At 54.9% G+C, this 15,854-nt stretch overlaps 1 protein-coding gene across 1 annotated transcript; it reads right to left on the reverse strand.

Moving 5' to 3' along the window:
• Nucleotides 1-6,685: 6,685 nt before the first annotated feature.
• On the reverse strand, nt 6,686-15,634 carry DUSP9 (dual specificity phosphatase 9). Its single transcript, XM_036271545.1, has 4 exons — nt 15,466-15,634; nt 9,603-10,004; nt 7,324-7,773; nt 6,686-7,011 (listed from the first exon to the last, which is right to left on the reverse strand). The coding sequence occupies exons 2-4, from the start codon at nt 9,967-9,969 to the stop codon at nt 6,686-6,688; spliced, it is 1,143 nt and encodes a 380-aa protein (XP_036127438.1). The 5' UTR covers nt 9,970-10,004; nt 15,466-15,634.
• Between the last annotated feature and the right edge of the window lie 220 nt (nt 15,635-15,854).

Raw genomic sequence — 15,854 nt, forward strand, 5'->3', positions numbered from 1 at the left:
TGGAAGTAGTGCACTCTATATTCTTTTAGGAGTTATTCTAGAAAGTTTAGCATGCTTATTTACCTAACAAAGTTTAAAGTCATTCAATACTGACATGGACAATAGGGAATAACAAGGTCCAGAATTATCTTCCTACCATACACAACTGGAAAACTTAGCAAAATGTTTGAATCGACTGTTTTTAGGTGGTGGACAGTGAAGACTCCATGATGTCTGAAAGAAAGGAAACACATAGGTGAACTCCACCACCCAGACTTTCTGACTGAAGTAGAAGAAGCATAAAAATGTAACTCATAATGATAAAAATTAGCCACTCAAAACAGCAGACCCAGGGAAGTTCCTGTTTCTGGTGTGGCGTGTAAGGAGCTTGGAAGTCATGACTCCATGCTAACAACAAGTAAAAAGTTGAACAAACTGAAAAATCAACAGCTCTTCATCCATCCATCAGAGAATTGAGGTCACAGGACTAACTACTGCCCCCAAAACTAGAGAGACAGGCGAATACAGAGAACCACAATTTACCAGAGCAAAAACCCACAACTGGGAATAGTGCTGGGGCAGGAAAACCTGAACTGTAACTGATGAATTGCTGGAGGCTCATTGTGGACAAGTCTGAGAGTTAAAAACTCCAGGGGGCTGGAATAGTCTTAGGGAGGCTCTCGTAATTTTGTGAGTTTTACCTCCAGGAGCCCTACCAGGTTCTCACAATAAAGATTGGAGAAAAATCTCATGGTTCTGAGGTTAGGGGAGCGGGAAGTAGATATTTTGAAATACACCAGAGTACTCTGTTCTTAACAAGGCCCACCCTCAAGACAAACTATTATCTCAGAGCTTGACCTATTGAAGTTTTATTAGAGTCTGACAGACCTGAGAGAAGGTAAATACCCTCCTCCAGCCCCGCCTGGCCATCCTGTCCCACCTTAGGAGGGGAAACTGAGAAGCACCATGAAGTTCATAGTATGGAGGCACAGGCTCACTAAAAGGTTGAGATCTAACCATAGGTCTATAGAATGCTCCCTCTCCTCACACCTCACCACCACATCACTAAAAGCCTGTTTACCACAGGTCCTTTTACCCAGTTTATCATGTCTGGCTTTTAACAAAAAAGTACAAAGCAGCCCTGGCCGGTGTGGTCCAGTGGTGAAGCATCTCCCCACAGACCCAAGGGTTGAAGGTTTGATTCCTGATCAAAGGTATGTACCTGGGTTGTAGGTTCAATCCCCAGCCCTGGTTGGGGTGCATACAGTAGGGAACCAATCTATCTCTCTTTCTCTCTCTCCCTCCCTTCCTTCCACTTTCTCTAAAAATCAATGGAAAAAATATCCTCAGGTGAGGGTTAAAAAAAGAAATACAAGGCATACTGAAGGAAAAGACAGCAGCAGCAACAACAACAAAACAAAAACAGCTTGAAGAGACAGAGCAAGCATCAGAACCAGACTCAGATATGACAGGGTTACTGGAATGATCAGATCAGCAATTTAAAATACTATGATTAAAATGTTAATATGCTAAGGGCTCTAATGGAAAAAGTAGACAACATGTAAGAACATGGCCACAGTTAGCCACCAGGGAGAATGTGAAATGAGGTTTCTAGCTGGGAAGCCAGATGCGCTATAAACCTTTGGGGATTTTATTTCTAAAAGGAGGAAGGGGTGAATACATACTGGGGATACTAGCATTCTCTTCCACGGTGTCTTTCACCAATTTTGGAAAATTCTCAGTCATTGTCTCTTTTACTATTGCTCAGTTCTTATTCTCTTTAACTGTTTTCTTCTAGAAATTCAGCTAAATATTTGTGTGACTTCAATCTATCTCTCTGTTCTGCATTCTGGATAATTTATATAAATCCATCTTCCATTTCACTGATTTCTCTGTTCAGCTATGTTTAACATACTGTATAACCCATTTCTCAAATTTTTAATTTTAATTATTATATTTTTAATTTCTAGAAGTTTTATTTGGTCCATCTTTCAAGAGTACCTGGTCATTTTATAGTCTCTTGTTCTTTTGTTATACTTTTGATACTTCATTTTGTTTCTTCAAATATATTGATCATACTTATTTTATATTTGTGTGAAAAAAATATAAATTTCAAAATGTGCTATCTTTGCAGGATTGATGCTTAAATTTATATGTTTCTCTCATACACGGTGACGTGTTTCCTTGTACATTTTGTGATTTCCCTCCCCCATTATATATTTCAGAATTTTCTATAGGGCTTCTTTGAGGCCTGTGTTTAAAGGACGTCCGTGCACAGAGGATTTGTGCTTTGCTTATGCCAGGCACTCCCGGGCAATACTCCCTCTGGACCACTTCATTTAGAACTTTTAAAAAATGTATTTTTAAACTTTTCTATTTTTATTGGACTGTCACAGTCTAAGTAAAATCTGTGTGCAAGCTAATCAGATGCAGCTTCAAGACAAATCTAGGAGCTGTCCCCCAACCAGATTGCTCTGCCTGAGTCCCTGCAATAGAGAATTGCTGGTGCCTCCTCTACTCTATGCCTAGACCACGCTAAGCTAAAATTGCAGCTTGTGGCTATAAATTCTCAGGGTCAACATTTTCCTTTTTTTCCACTTCCACCCAGATCCAAGGTCAAGATACGCAAACATCCTCGCCTCTTTTGGTGGGGTATTTTTTTCTAGGTCACCAATTGTATTAGTTTTCTGTGGCTGCTGTATCAAATTATCACAAACTTAGTGGTTTAAGACAGCACAAATTTATTATCGTAGTTATGGAAATCCAAAATAGATTTCACTGAATTAAAATCGAGATGTCGGCAGGGCTGCATTTTTTTAATCCTTACCTGGGGATATGTATTTATTGATTCTTTTAGAGAGAGAGGAAGGGGAGAGAGAGAAAGAGAAACATTGATCCCTTGCCTCCCCTACACGCCCCAACCAGGAATTGAACCCCCAACTTAGGTTTGTGCCCTGACCGGGAATCAAACCTGCAACCTTTTTTGGTGTATGGGATGACTCTCCAACCAACTGAGTCACCTGGCCAGGGCTGGGCTGCATTTTTTGAAGAGGCTGAAGGGAAAAAAACTTTTTTTTTTTTGGCCTTTTCCGGCATCTAGAGGCTACCCACTTTCTTCCGCTTGTGGCCCCTTCATCCATCTTTACAGCCAGCAGTGTAGCATCTTCCAATCTCTCTCTGGTTCTGGCCTATGTTTCCATCACCACACCTCCTTGTCTCACTCTCCTGCCTCTCTCTTTCTTTGATAAAGATGCATGTGATGGCATTTAGGGCCCACTCGGATAGTCGAGGACAGTCCCCCACCTCAAGATCCTTGTCTTAATCACATCTGCAGAGTCCCCTTTGCCATTTAAAGAACCATATTCACATGCTCCTGGAATTAGGATGTGGCCATCTTCACGGGGCCAGTATTCTGCCAACCACACTTATTGAGAGCATTGCCCTTCAAGAGTACAGGCTTTGCCCTGGCCGGTTTGGCTCAGCAGTTAGAGTGTCAGTCCGCAGACCAGAGAGTCCCGGGTTCGGTTCCCACTAAGGGCACGAACCTCGGTTGCAGTTTGTCCCTGGCCCCAGTTGGGGTCGTGTGGGTGGGGACCACTTGATGTGTCTCTCTCACGTCAATGTTTCTCTCTCTTCCTCCCTCTCTCCCTCCTGCTCTATCTGAAGATGAATGCAAAAATGTCCTTGGGTGAGGATAAAAAAATAAAATAAAATAAAAAATAAAGTACAGGTTTTATGTGGGGGTCCAGGTGTTGTATCTCAGTTCCCATGAGTGGTGTCTGAAAAGCCAGAGGAAGAAGGGGTGGCCCTGGGCTCCTGGATGTAGGTTCCCCATGGACAGGTGCTAGCCCCGGAGCTGGGCTCACTCTTCTTCTTTTGTAAATCCTCACCGAGGATATTTTAAATTTATCTTCAGACAGAGTGGGAGGAGGAGGAGGAAGAAAAGGAGGAGGAGAAGGAGGAGAGAGAGAGAGAGAGAGAGAGAAGAGAGAGAGAGAAACATTGATGTGAGACGCATGGATTGGTTGCCACCCGCACGACCCCAACCGGGGCCAGGGACAAACCGCAACTGAGGTATGTGCCCTTGGATGGAATCGAATCTGGGACTCCCTGGTCTGCAGGCTGACACTAACCACTGAGCAAAACCGTCCAGGGCTTCTTTTTCTTTTTCTCTTTCTTTTTAATCCTCACCTGAGGATATTTTTCTATTTATCTTTAGGTAGAGAGAGAGGGAGAGAGAGAAACATTGACATGAGAGGGACACATCGACTGGTTGCCACCCGCACGACCCCAACCGGGGCCGGGGACAAACTTCAACCGAAGTATGTGCCCTTGACCAGAATCAAACCTGAGACTCTTTGGTCCAAGGGCCGACGCTCTACCTCTGAGCCAAACTGGCCAGGGCTCTTCTTGACACAAGTATCCTCACAGTTTCTGACCTTGGAGGCTTTCTCTTATTTTCCCACCAGCACAGCCATTCATTTCAATGTGTTTTTAGATTTCATTCTGTTTTAGGGGTTCTGGACCACAAAGATTTCCCTGGACATGCTGTCCACATTGCTCACCAAGTCGCCGCTGCGTTCTCATACTGCACTTGTCTCCACCCGCCCTTCAGCATTCCTTCTGCTGCCTGCCATATCTTTGTGGTTGAGAATTCTGACTTTATTTTTAAAATGTGTTTTTATTGATTTTTTAAAATATATTTTTAATTGATTTTAGAGAGAGAGGAAGGGAGAGGTAGAGAGAGAGGGATAGAAACATGGATGTGAGAGAGAAACATCGATCGGCTGCCTCCTGCACGTACCCTGCTGGGCATCGAGCCTGCAACCCCAGCATGTGCCCCGACCAGGAATTGGACTGGGACCTCTCAGTCCGTGGGACGACGCTCAATCCACTGAGCCACACTGGCCCGGCGAGAATTTTGACTTTAGAAAGACCACTCCAGCTATGGTGTGCAGAAAGCACTGGAAGTGTTCAGAGCTGAGGCAGGGAGGCCAGGGAGGAGCAAGTTCCAACTGCCTCCAGCCTGGGCCTTTTTTTGTCCAAATTCCACACTTTGTCAGCCAGAGGGACAGGTCCTGGGACATGCAAGTCTGATCTTGTCCCTCCCCAGCTCAGATCCTTCTGTGGCTCCCATCAGCTCATACTGAGGCTTGGGTCTGACTCTGCACCAAGTCTTGGGGCATAGCTGCCAAACTCAGGGTCACTTCTGGGTCCCTGCTCCCCTGATCTCTCTGCCACTTTGGACACCCAGTGTCATTTACTGCTTTATGGGGTCTGTTGCTTGGTGTCTTCCCTCCCTCTCCAGGAAGTTGGCTCCAGGTGGCAGGCCTCTTTAGTTCACTGCTCCGTCCTGGTCATTAGTTGTGTGTGGTAGATAGGGGTTCAATGGGTCGTGAGTAAATGGGGGACTTGGCCAGAGGTTGGGCTGACAGGCAGTGCAGGCGCCAGATGGGAAATGAGGACATGGGGGTGGGGTGGTGCTTGAGTTTCTGACCAACCCAGCATCTTCCCCCCTTCCCAGGCCTCCCTCCCCACCTTCCCCCAAACCCTCCAAGGTGCTCAGGAAGCAGCTTCACTCAGTTCAGTATTTTACATAAACCGTTTATTCAGGAACAATTCAAGAAAGCAACTGTGGGGTGGGTTTCCAAGGGTGAGATGGTCACTGGGCTAGGGTGTGTAAGTGCCGTCGCCCGCTGCCCACCGCCCACGTGGGGTGTGTACTGCAGTGAATGGCTGTGTGTGTGTTTGTGTGTGTGGCTGTGTGGGACCCGCAGCATCAAAATTCAGGCCTTCTTCTTCCCATCCCCTATCCCCAGTCTTGCTCTGAGACCCCATCTTCTCCTGTGGCAGTTTGACCACCCTCAGTCACAAAGAGCCCCAGTGATCCCGTCAAGACATCTGGGAAAGAGGAAAAAAAGCATCTTTTCAAATGTCAAGTGGATAAACAGGGCGCCAGATGTGTGGCTGGGAACCCTCCCAATGGCTCTCAGGCCAGCAGTCTCCCCAGTGGTGCTGCCCAGCAAGAAGCCACCCAGAGACGGGCTGTCCCCATGAACACTGGGTGGCCACTGCACCTCTGAGTCCACACCCCCTGGGAAGCCCTTGGCAGAGAAGCAGGGAGGTGACTGCACTGGTGGTGGTGGTGAACCCCTCCCCATAAACAGCCATTTGGGGACAGGGATGGGATTGGGAGCAGGTCCCTGCGGCAAATGAGGTGGCTAGAGCAGGCACACGCCCTTCCTGAAGGGGGAAACCACAGGGAGGCTCGGAGCCCAGCTGCACTGGCAGAGCGCACAGGGCCTGGGGCTGGGAACAGGCAGTCACCTGGAATGGTCCCTAGGAGTGGGACCCCCCCCCCAAAGAAAAAAATAACAGTCGCAGAAGAGGCAGTTTCTGGAGCGTGGTTCCGCCCCAAAGCGGCAAGGGGTCAGGCTGGTGGTCCCAGCTGGCCCATAGGCACATTTAATAGGATTCCCGAGGATGTTTCAAGTGGGCAGGGCAATATCTCTCCCTCCCGGTGGCCACCCTGGAGGGGTTCCCAGCTTCTGCCTCTTCCCACAGCCCCCGCATGAGGTATTGTGCTCTCCCCCCATCCCCCTCCCCCCTCCCCCCACCCCTGCTTACATGTAAGTCCCTCCCTCCCTCCCTCTCCCCCAGCTCATGGGTGGTCAGGAGCACCCATTGGGGGGGGCGGGGCAGGGCCCTAGGTGGGGTCTAGCTCAAAGACACCATCGCTGGTGGGGGTGGTGAAGAAGGAGGGTGGGTCGGAGGCAGCAGACTCCTGCCCCCCACTGCCCCCTTCCCGGGCACGCCTCTCCTCCAGCCGCAGACTGTGCTCGAAGTCCAGCAGCTGCCCCATGAAGTTGAAGTTGGGCGAGATGTTAGACTTCTTCCGCTTGACCAGGTCGTAGGCATCATTGAGCGAGAGGTGGAGCTTCTGCATGAGGTAGGCCACGGTGACGGTGACAGAGCGGCTGACACCCGCCAGGCAGTGGACAAGCACCCCGCAGTTCTGGGCCAAGGCCTCATCTAGGTGGGGGCAGAGTGGGGACCAGCGTGAGGTGCAGGCCAGTGGCCTTCTGGAGGGGCCCTCGCAGCTCCCACCCTGTCCTGCCCTCCAAGCCAGGTGGCCCTGGCCAGGTTTGCCTGGGAGCCCTGTTCGGCCAGAGGACTCTTGCCCCAACACTGCCTAACCCCAGAAGTGCAGTCCTGGCTGTGGGTTCTGGGGATGGCAGCTAAACCCAGGAGGAGCCCTCGTGAGGGAGAGGGGGAAGAACTGGGAGAGGCCAGGAGCCAGGCCTGGGGGAAGGAGGGAGTAAGGGGAGGGCAGGGTGGACTCACCAATGAATGCAATGGCCTCAGGAAAGAACTGGGACAAGTTCTGGCTCCAGTGGTCCGAGATGGGAATCTGCTTGTAGTGAAAGTCACCGTTCTTTTCAAAAAGGTTAGGGAGGTTGGGGGTGACATTGAGGATGTAGCGGATGCCTAGCTTGGCCAAGCTTTCCACGTTGGCCGAATCTCGGGCACTGCCCAGGTAGAGGTTGGGCAGGATCTGGACAGGGAAGGATGGCAGCAGCCCCGATGGGGGGGGCGTGGCACCCTCCGAATCCAGGCCACAGCTCATGGAATCTCGGTCAGGTTCGGATTCTGCGTCAGAGCAATCAGAGCTCAGGCACAGGCCGCCCAGCCCCACTACTGGGCTGGGCACCATGGCCATGCTTGGTCCACCACGGCTGTTGAGGCTGGTCTCACACAGGTGAGGGCACTCAGCCTGGAATCTGCTGAAGCCACCTGGGAAGAGAGAGGGAGGGTTCTGCTGATCTGGCCTCCCGAGCAGCCAAGTGCCCCTAGCTGGGGATAGGGGACTGACCCTAGACAGCCCTGACACCTGAGGGGGCTTGCAGATGTTCCCGAAGGGAACTCAAAAGCCGGCAGCCTGTTCTGTACTGATGTCACCGTGTGGTGCGCTTTGGGCAGCCCAGCCACCCTCACCTCGTACTGTTGGCTACTCTTCTGGACAGCAAGTACCCACTGTGGCTGCTGGACCCAGGCAGAGCCACTCCCAGGGCCAAGCTGAGACAGGCACCAGGGCTCAATAGAGTCTAGATGTACTGCTAATCTTGGGGAGGATGGCGGCCACGAGTTAAAAAAGAGGAAAGGTGCCCTGGCCGATGTTACTAAGTGGCTAGAGCATTGGCCCATACACTGAGGGTTGCGGGTTCGATTCCCGGCCAAGGGCATGTACCTGGGTTGCAGATTCAATCTCCAGCCTGGGTCAGGGTGCATGCGGGAGGCAACCAATCTGTGTCTCTCTCACATCAATGTTTCTCTCTCTCTATTTCTCCCCCCTTTCCCTTCCTCCCTTCCACTCTCTGAAAATCAATGGAAAAAAATATCCTCAGGTGAAGATTAACAAAAAAAAAAAAAAAAGAAGAAAGGTTCAGATGTGAATTCTCTGCCTGGACGTCTCCCTGTGTTGCTCAACCAGGAGCACCCTGATGGCAGGGGCCAGGTCACAGCCATCTCCGTGCTCTCTCTCTCTTTTTAAAAAAATCCTCACCCGAGGACATTTTTACACTTATCTTCAGAGTGGGAGGGAGGGAGGGAGGGAAGAAGGGGGAGAGAGAGAAAGAGAGAGAGAGAGAGAGAGAGAGAGAGAGAGAGAGAGACATTGATTGGCTGCCACCGAGGCACGTGCTCTTGGCCAGAATCGAACCCAGGACTCCTTGGTCCTCAGGTCGATGCTCTAACCACTGAGCAAAACCGGGCAGGGCTGTGCTGTCTTCAGGGATGAAATGAGACCCCAAGAGGAGGGGAGCCTGGGAGAGAATGTGACATTCCACCTGGATGGTTCCAAAGTCCCAAGAAGCAAGCATTTCCATGGTCTACAGATATCTTCTATTTCTCTGAGCTGTGGTGGGAGCCTGGAAACCCAGCACTTTGTGTCTTTCTATATCACTGTGCATTCAGAATGGAGCAAGGGAACACAGCCCAATGACCCTCTTCAGTGGGGAGGTGGGGACAACCGGCTCTGCAGGTTCATGAGAACCCTGTCCCTACCCTGGACCTCTGGTGTGTGTGTGTATGTCTGTTGGCAAGGAGCCAACAAGCCTGTATCAGCTTGTCTCCCTTCCATACCCCAACCCCGCCATGACTATACGGGGGAAATAGGTCTCTACTTTCTGCTCAGGCCTCCTTCTGCCTTCACTGCTTTTCTCTCTCTTCCTCTCCCCGCTTCCAGAGCCTTTGCAGAGCATGATTTGTCCTTCTGTGTCCCCTGTCTCCTTTGTCCATGGCTGAGAAGCTAGAGGAGGTGGTATTACTATCTCTGGAAGGCTAGGAGCCTGCACGTGTTCGCCATTCTTGAGCACCCTGCGAGCCAGCCAGGTCAAGTCAGCCAGATTCTCCCCATTTTCCAGACTCAGAAATTGAGGCTCCCACGGGTGAAGGACTTGCCCAAGGTCATGCTCAGGGGAGGGTATCTCACCTCCACTTTAGACAGAAAAGCGGGGCTTGCTCAAGGTCAAATGAACTGCGAATCCCTTCGGAAGATGGGGTCCTGCTTCCCGGGCTGGGATCCTCCCCCGGCCGGTGCCCACCGCACCACCGCTCTCGCCTACCTTGTAGATAGTAAGCCAGGTAGCCTTCCTCCCGCAGCTTCTGGAGCAGAGTGCCCAGCACCGATTCGGGATCCCACTCCTCGGCTTCGGCCTCTCCGCGCCGGTGCCGGCCCCCGCCCTGGTCATACAGGAGCACCGGAGCGGGCGGGGGCGGCTGCAGTGGCGGCCCCGGCAGAAGTGAGCGCACCGACAGGCTCCCCCGCCGGAGGCGGCGCAGCAGCAGCGCCGGCAGAGCCACGCTCAGCGCCCCGATGATGCGCGCCGACTCGAACATCTCGCGGCTGCGGCAGTCCAGGAGCAGCAGCCGCGGCCCCGGGGGCGAGAGCTCCCGGCGCAGCCACAGGCACGAGCGGCCCAGACCCTCCATGGGTTCGCGGCTTCTGGCACGTCGGACCGCTGGCGCTGCGGAGAGAGGGAAGGCACGTGTCGTGAGCCTGAGTCCTCCGTATCCGGCTGCCATAGGGCGCAGCCCAGGGGTCAAGATGTGAAAGCAGGCGCCCAGAACACCCGCAGGGACACCCTCTACCCCCGATTCTCTTCTCCTGCCCCTCTCACAGTGAGGACACTCAGAAGGCACTCTGTGCGCCCCAAGAAAAACACCTGAGGCAGCCACCTGGGTGCCCTGTCACTGTTCACCGCCCTGGGAAAGGAAGTGTGAGAGGTCCCCCAGAAGAGCAAGCCTGGGTATCCAGCGGCTCCTTTGAGAGCCGCGGGTTCCTTCCCAGACCCTCCTGGGGTGTTCCAAGACCACGGCCGCCTTCCTTCACACCTTGTTTCTGCTTTTCTTGATCGGCCTCCCCGAAATAACTCCCCAAGTTCCAGCTTCGGACTTTGGGTGTGTGTGCGTGTGAGCGGTGATCAAGAATAAGGTCCCCTCCGCGGTCAGGTGGGCCCAGGGAATAAAGGTGGGGTGGAAGTGATGGGCCTTGTCTAGCCCTCTCCGAGCTGACCCGGCTCTGGTCCTTCCCACCCCCCAAGCCCGGAGAAAGAAGAGAGACCTGAGGCGTGATCCCGCGGTGGGTGGCTTTCCGCCGATGTCTCGGCCACCGCCACCGCGGGACGCGGATCGCAGTCCCCGGACAGGGTGTCCCCGGGTCGGGCCGCTGGGAAGAAGGCTGTGCGGCCGAGCAGGCACGCACGTGGAAACAAAGTCTTGAGCCGCCCGCGCGCTAGCTGCTTCCTAGCAGAAGGACCTGGCTTCCACCTTGGAAGCCGCTGCGTTTGGACCAGGAGTTACCGTTTAGAGGGGCGGGGCAACGGGGCGGGCTCCGGGGTCCAGCCAGCCAACCAGTGACAGCGAAAGCAGTCGGGTGGGCCCCCCGCAAGTGGCGCGCTGAGCTGGGACTTCCACCCAAGCGGGACTGGGCCAGGGCAGAGGCCAAGGGCAGGTCAGGGGCCCAGCAGGGGACCAGCCACAACTCCCCTGGCCGGCGCCAGTCAGGCCCCTGGAGGCAGGGGGAGGGGTGGGGACAACAGCTCAGTGCCCCTGCCCCAGAGGCTGCCTCCAGCCCTATACACTTGATGACCCTCTACCATCATGTCCCCTGACTGGATTTCAGTGGCCCCATCTATATAGTGGGCTCAACCTAGCCACCACCTTGGGCTGCCATGGGATGCCACTGAAATCGTGGAGGGGAGGAGGAAACAGAACAGGAAATCCATTGCTGCTTTCTGGCCCAGAACTCTGCCTAAGGCTGGCTGGAGGGCTAGGCAGGCAGAAGGCAGCTTCGGGGCACCCCAAATGGCTTCATTCACACAGGCCTGACCAAAGGCACCCAGGAGCTCTGAGCTCCCAGCTCCAAACCGGGACATTCTGCTCTTATCACATTATTGATCCTGGGAGTCACCCCAGCTTCTCCCTCTGCCTCCTGTCTAGTCAAGAGCCAAGTAGTTTCTACTTAAGTCTCACTCACATCTGTATTCTCCTCGCTGCCTCGCTCTGGCCAAAGGCTTGCATTTGCCAGCTCTTGACTAGGTCACTGTCACAGCTTCCAAAGCTCTTTCCCTGCCTCCAGGTCTGTCTGCCTCAATCATCCTCTGCCCTGCCCTGCCCTGCCCTGCCCTGCACCAAAGCATTCGTTCAACAAAGGCCAGTGGCCTCCAGATCGTCCACGGACACAGGATGATGAACAGGCAGGACACACAGGATCTCTGCCTGCACAGAGCTCCCAGGTTAGTAGGACAGGTCCATAATTAATGGGACCAAACAATATAATACCAGGTGTGATCAGTGTGGAGATAATTAAATGAGGTGGGGAAGATTTCTGAAAAGTCTGGTTCTATGTTCCTTCTCTGCTTAAAACCCATCCAAAGCAAATAGCAGAGCAAATGTACAGCAGATAAGATGAATCTCATACAAATTAATTGAAAGGTTAAGCTTCCGATAGATAAATGGGCAAGGAACCAGAAAAGACTGCATGAAGGAGGAAACCCAACTGGGTACAAGAGGTTTGGGGGAAGTTTCAACATCAGGCATGGAAGGAAAACAAATTTAAAAACCAAGGTAACAACAGAAAACAAGGTAACACTTCCCACCTATTACATTAGTAAAATGTTCTCAAAATGAGAACACCCAGTGCTGGCAAGGGTGCTGTGAAACCGGCCTGCTGCTCTATTGCTGGTTGCTGGAGGATTCTGTTGGCCCTTTTTGAAAATTAATTTGGTAATATGCACGCAGAGCTAAGAAGATTCACACCCTCTGGCCACTTCTGGGAATCTACCCTAAGGAACCAAGTAAAAGAAGGCTGAGCTCTATGCAGATAGGACAGGTATCACAGTCGTGTAACTAAGGAGTGAAGGGCTCAAAGCCACTGGAAGGCCAAAATGTAGGTTAGTTAAGCCCAGGACAACTACTAAAGACTCCTCGCAGACCAGAGTAAGATGAGAAGACTCAGGAGGTAATGCTGGGGAGAGCCAGGCTGCTTCAAAGGGGCCTCCAGTCACCCCTCCCTTTCTGGCCTGGTGGGTCACCAGCCTGGGTCTAATCTTTGGCCACAGCCCACCATGTCCTGGCCTCTGGGATGAGTCCTATCAACAGCATCCAGGGGCCCCAGGCAGCTGGTTTGTGTCCCCCTTCCCTCAGCCCAGGCCTCTCTCTGCATCCTGTCCAGATTCTGTTCCTTCAGCCTTCCCCCCACAAGGTGCCTTCCTCCAGGCAGCCTTTGTCCATCTCCTAGGCCAGTCTGTGGTCTCCCTCCTCTGTGCTCCAGACCTCAGTTCCCTGAGGCTGCAATGCCCAAGAACAGAAGTTTGGGAAGTCGGGGACGGGGTTGGGGTCTGAGCAGGGCCCATTTTCCCTGTCCCACGTGCTCTTGGGCAGGGACTCTGTCTTCTAGTGTCTCTTATCCCTCCATCCTTGCTCACAGAGGCAGAGGTAGGCTGCCACCTGGCCATGGGGCCCAAGCCTAGGGGCTCCCTTCAGGTCCGCTGTACCCGTGGGTGGGACCCTGGGATGGTAGGGGTTGAAGGTACCAAGAGGTTCTGCAATGTACCAGCCTGGGGTGCCTGGCTTGGCTGTGTTGTAGGCAGTGGAAGTGGCAAGGTCCACCTGAGAGGGAAGAAGAGAAACACATGTTCCCACCCACGCTATCATGGGGGCTCAGTGTGGTTGGAGAGAGGGTCGCTAACCCTGAGGGAGGTAGGAGCTCCTGAGATGCCCAGGCATGCTTTCTGGAGAGGGCTTCCTGGAGGAGGTGATGGGAGCCTGGCTGGGAAGATGATGATGAGGGAGGCAACTTCTGCAACAGTGAAGGGAGAGGAAGCTAGACTCCAAGAAAACCCCCAGGGAGGGGTTGTGATGGGACCTTTGTCTCCAAAGCCTGAAGAGTGGCTTTCCTGCACCTTGCTCCCAATCCTGCTGGCAAGCCCTCCAACCGGGAAAGCAAGTGCTCTGTGCCCAGCGCCAGCAGCGCCCGCTGCGCCAGCAGCAGGACGAACTGCAACCTGTTGCCACCTCCGCACTGCAGGGCTGAGCGCAGCCAAGCCCCCTTCCCCCGACCCTCTCTGGGCCCGCCCGCACTCACGCCCCCCGGCAGCGCCTGCTTGGGCGCCCACTCGGGGCGCCCACCCTGCCCCGCGCCTGCTTCCCGGGCGGGCTGGGCAGGGGGAGGCGGGCTGCGCGCCTGGGCCTCTCCAGGCCCCTCCGGCGGGCGGAGCAAGGCAGCGCGCTCTCCGCAGGGTGGGCGCTTTGCCCGCAGCCCCAGCCCACGCCGGGCGCCCCTGGTCCCCGCCCCGCCCGGCCACTGCCCCTTGGAGGCCACTGGGACCTTGGGGCCAGTAGGCCCCTAGCGTGCCGCGTGCGCCCTCTGGTCCCCAGAGCCTCCGGAGAGCGGCGCCCCGCCTCCCCCTCCATCCCCCCATTTCGAAATGCACGGTTCCCGCCGGGCCGAGTGGCAGGATTTCGGCTGCGCGGCCCGGTCACATGGCCGGGAGCACAACTCCCAGCGACAGCGTTCCTGCCAAATCCAGTGTCTTTTCCGACCAAATACACTTTCCTCTGAGGATGGCTTTCTGCTTTTCCTGGTCGGTCACCTCGTGGGACTGGAAGTTCCTCCAAGGCAGGAGCGGGGTGTGCCCGACCCCAAGCTAGCCCCAGCCCCCGGTGCAGGGCCTGGCACCAGCCGGGCACTCAGGGAAGAAATGCTCGTTAACAAAGCCGTGAATGAATGAAACCAATTGTTGCACGAGAGAGCCCAGGAGGGTGCTGCTCCTGCTTTTTCTCTCAGCGGGTTGTACACTGCTCCCCCCTGCCCCCACGCACAAGCACATGTGCACACACATTTCTCTCCCCAACACACACACAGACAGGCACACACACTGCGTGAATTTCTGTCTTTGTGGAACTCACCTACTACGTGCACTGCCTCCATTTCAGTGCCTGCCTCTCGCTTCCTCCTCCCCGCCCCCCATAGGCGCCCCAATATCTAAGTACGGTACCTTGCGCCCCAAGTGCCTTCTTTATCTCTTAGGGAAGAGCCCAAACCAGTCGCTGGGGAGACTCAAAGTCTGTTTAGGGAGGCACCTGGGGGCTTTCAGGATGGCAAGCTGCTGCCTAAGGCGAGTCAGAGGAGCCTGGCAGGGATGTCACCAAATGCGGCAGCCTCTAGAGCCCGCGTGCCAGGTGTTGGGGGTGGTGGTAGGAGGGACTCAGGGATGTGCTGGGGGGCTGTTGAGGGTTATTTGTGACGGGGGCGGGGCAGGGTGCTGGAGAGCGGGAGTCCAGCAGCTGTGCATACATGTTGGGGTGTCTGAGAGCGAGTGCTGGGGAGTGGGCCTGGCTGCGGGAAGTGGGGAGTGTCAGCCACTGGGGTGTGGATTAGTGGTGGGGCTTCGCTTGGGGTGGGTGGATTGCAGTGTCTCTGGGCTGGGAATGTGGGTGGGGTGTCTGTAATGAGCATATGGGGAGTCGGAGATGGTGGGGGCACGGTGAGGGGAGCTAAGGTAGTGCAGAGTGCAGGGATGTGGTGGGAATATGTATGTGCCTGGGTGTGTATTGAGGCGTGGCAGGGTCTGGGATGGGTGCTGGCCTGAGTTGGGGATAGTGGTGGGTGGTAGGTTAGGGGCTGCTGTTGTTTGCACTGCAGGGACCTGGGTCCCCGGTGCATGGTTTGTGCGCGCGCGTATACATGGCAGGGGGTGTGCGTGTCAGAGGACACGGGAGGTGAACGGGCGGGATGCGGGGGGTGTGCGGTGGCAGGACCAAGCCGGTCTCGCAGGGGCGCGTGCACCCGCCCCGTGGGGTGTGCGTTGGCAAGACTTTGGGGGTGCAGGGTGAAGGAGCACACGTCGGAAGGCGGCCAGGCCGGGTGGGGGTGGGGTGGGGGTGGGTGCCTTGGCACCGCGTGCTCCGCTCACCTCCGCTCACCTCCGTTCCGCTCGGCTTCCTGCGCCGGCTCCGCTCGTGGCGGTCGGGAAGTTTCCGAAGCCCGGGCGGCGGGAAGCGTCACCGCCACTGCCGCCGAGCGCCACCGGAGCCTCGGGCGGCGGCCTCGTCTGGAGCCTAGGGGCCGCCGCCGCCGCCGCCGCTGCGGAGGGAAACTCCAAATCCCGCCTCCGCCGCCGCCTCCTCCCCTCCCGTCGCCGTCTTCTCCGCCCCCTGCCCAGGAGGGGCACTGTCGCCGGCGGCGCGCAGGGAGGTAGCGGGGAGGGGCCGCGGCCTGCCCGGCGTCTCCCTCCACCTCCCCCATCCCCCACCCCCTTCCGCCTTCCTCCCACCTGCAAGCCTTTGCCTGCTCAGCCTGCCGAAGCCCCTGT

The sequence above is a fragment of the Molossus molossus genome, unplaced genomic scaffold, assembly GCF_014108415.1.
Source record: "Molossus molossus isolate mMolMol1 unplaced genomic scaffold, mMolMol1.p scaffold_m16_p_2, whole genome shotgun sequence".
Taxonomy (NCBI): domain Eukaryota; kingdom Metazoa; phylum Chordata; class Mammalia; order Chiroptera; family Molossidae; genus Molossus; species Molossus molossus.

Coding starts and splice junctions, on each gene's coding strand:
- DUSP9 (XM_036271545.1), bottom strand. CDS start 9,969: ATGGAGGGTCTGGGCCGCTCGTGCCTGTGGCTGCGCCGGGAGCTCTCG. Junction 7,774..9,602: donor CCTGGCTTACTATCTACAAG/GTAGGCGAGAGC, acceptor CTCTCTTCCCAG/GTGGCTTCAGCAGATTCCAG. Junction 7,012..7,323: donor TGAGGCCATTGCATTCATTG/GTGAGTCCACCC, acceptor GCCCCCACCTAG/ATGAGGCCTTGGCCCAGAAC.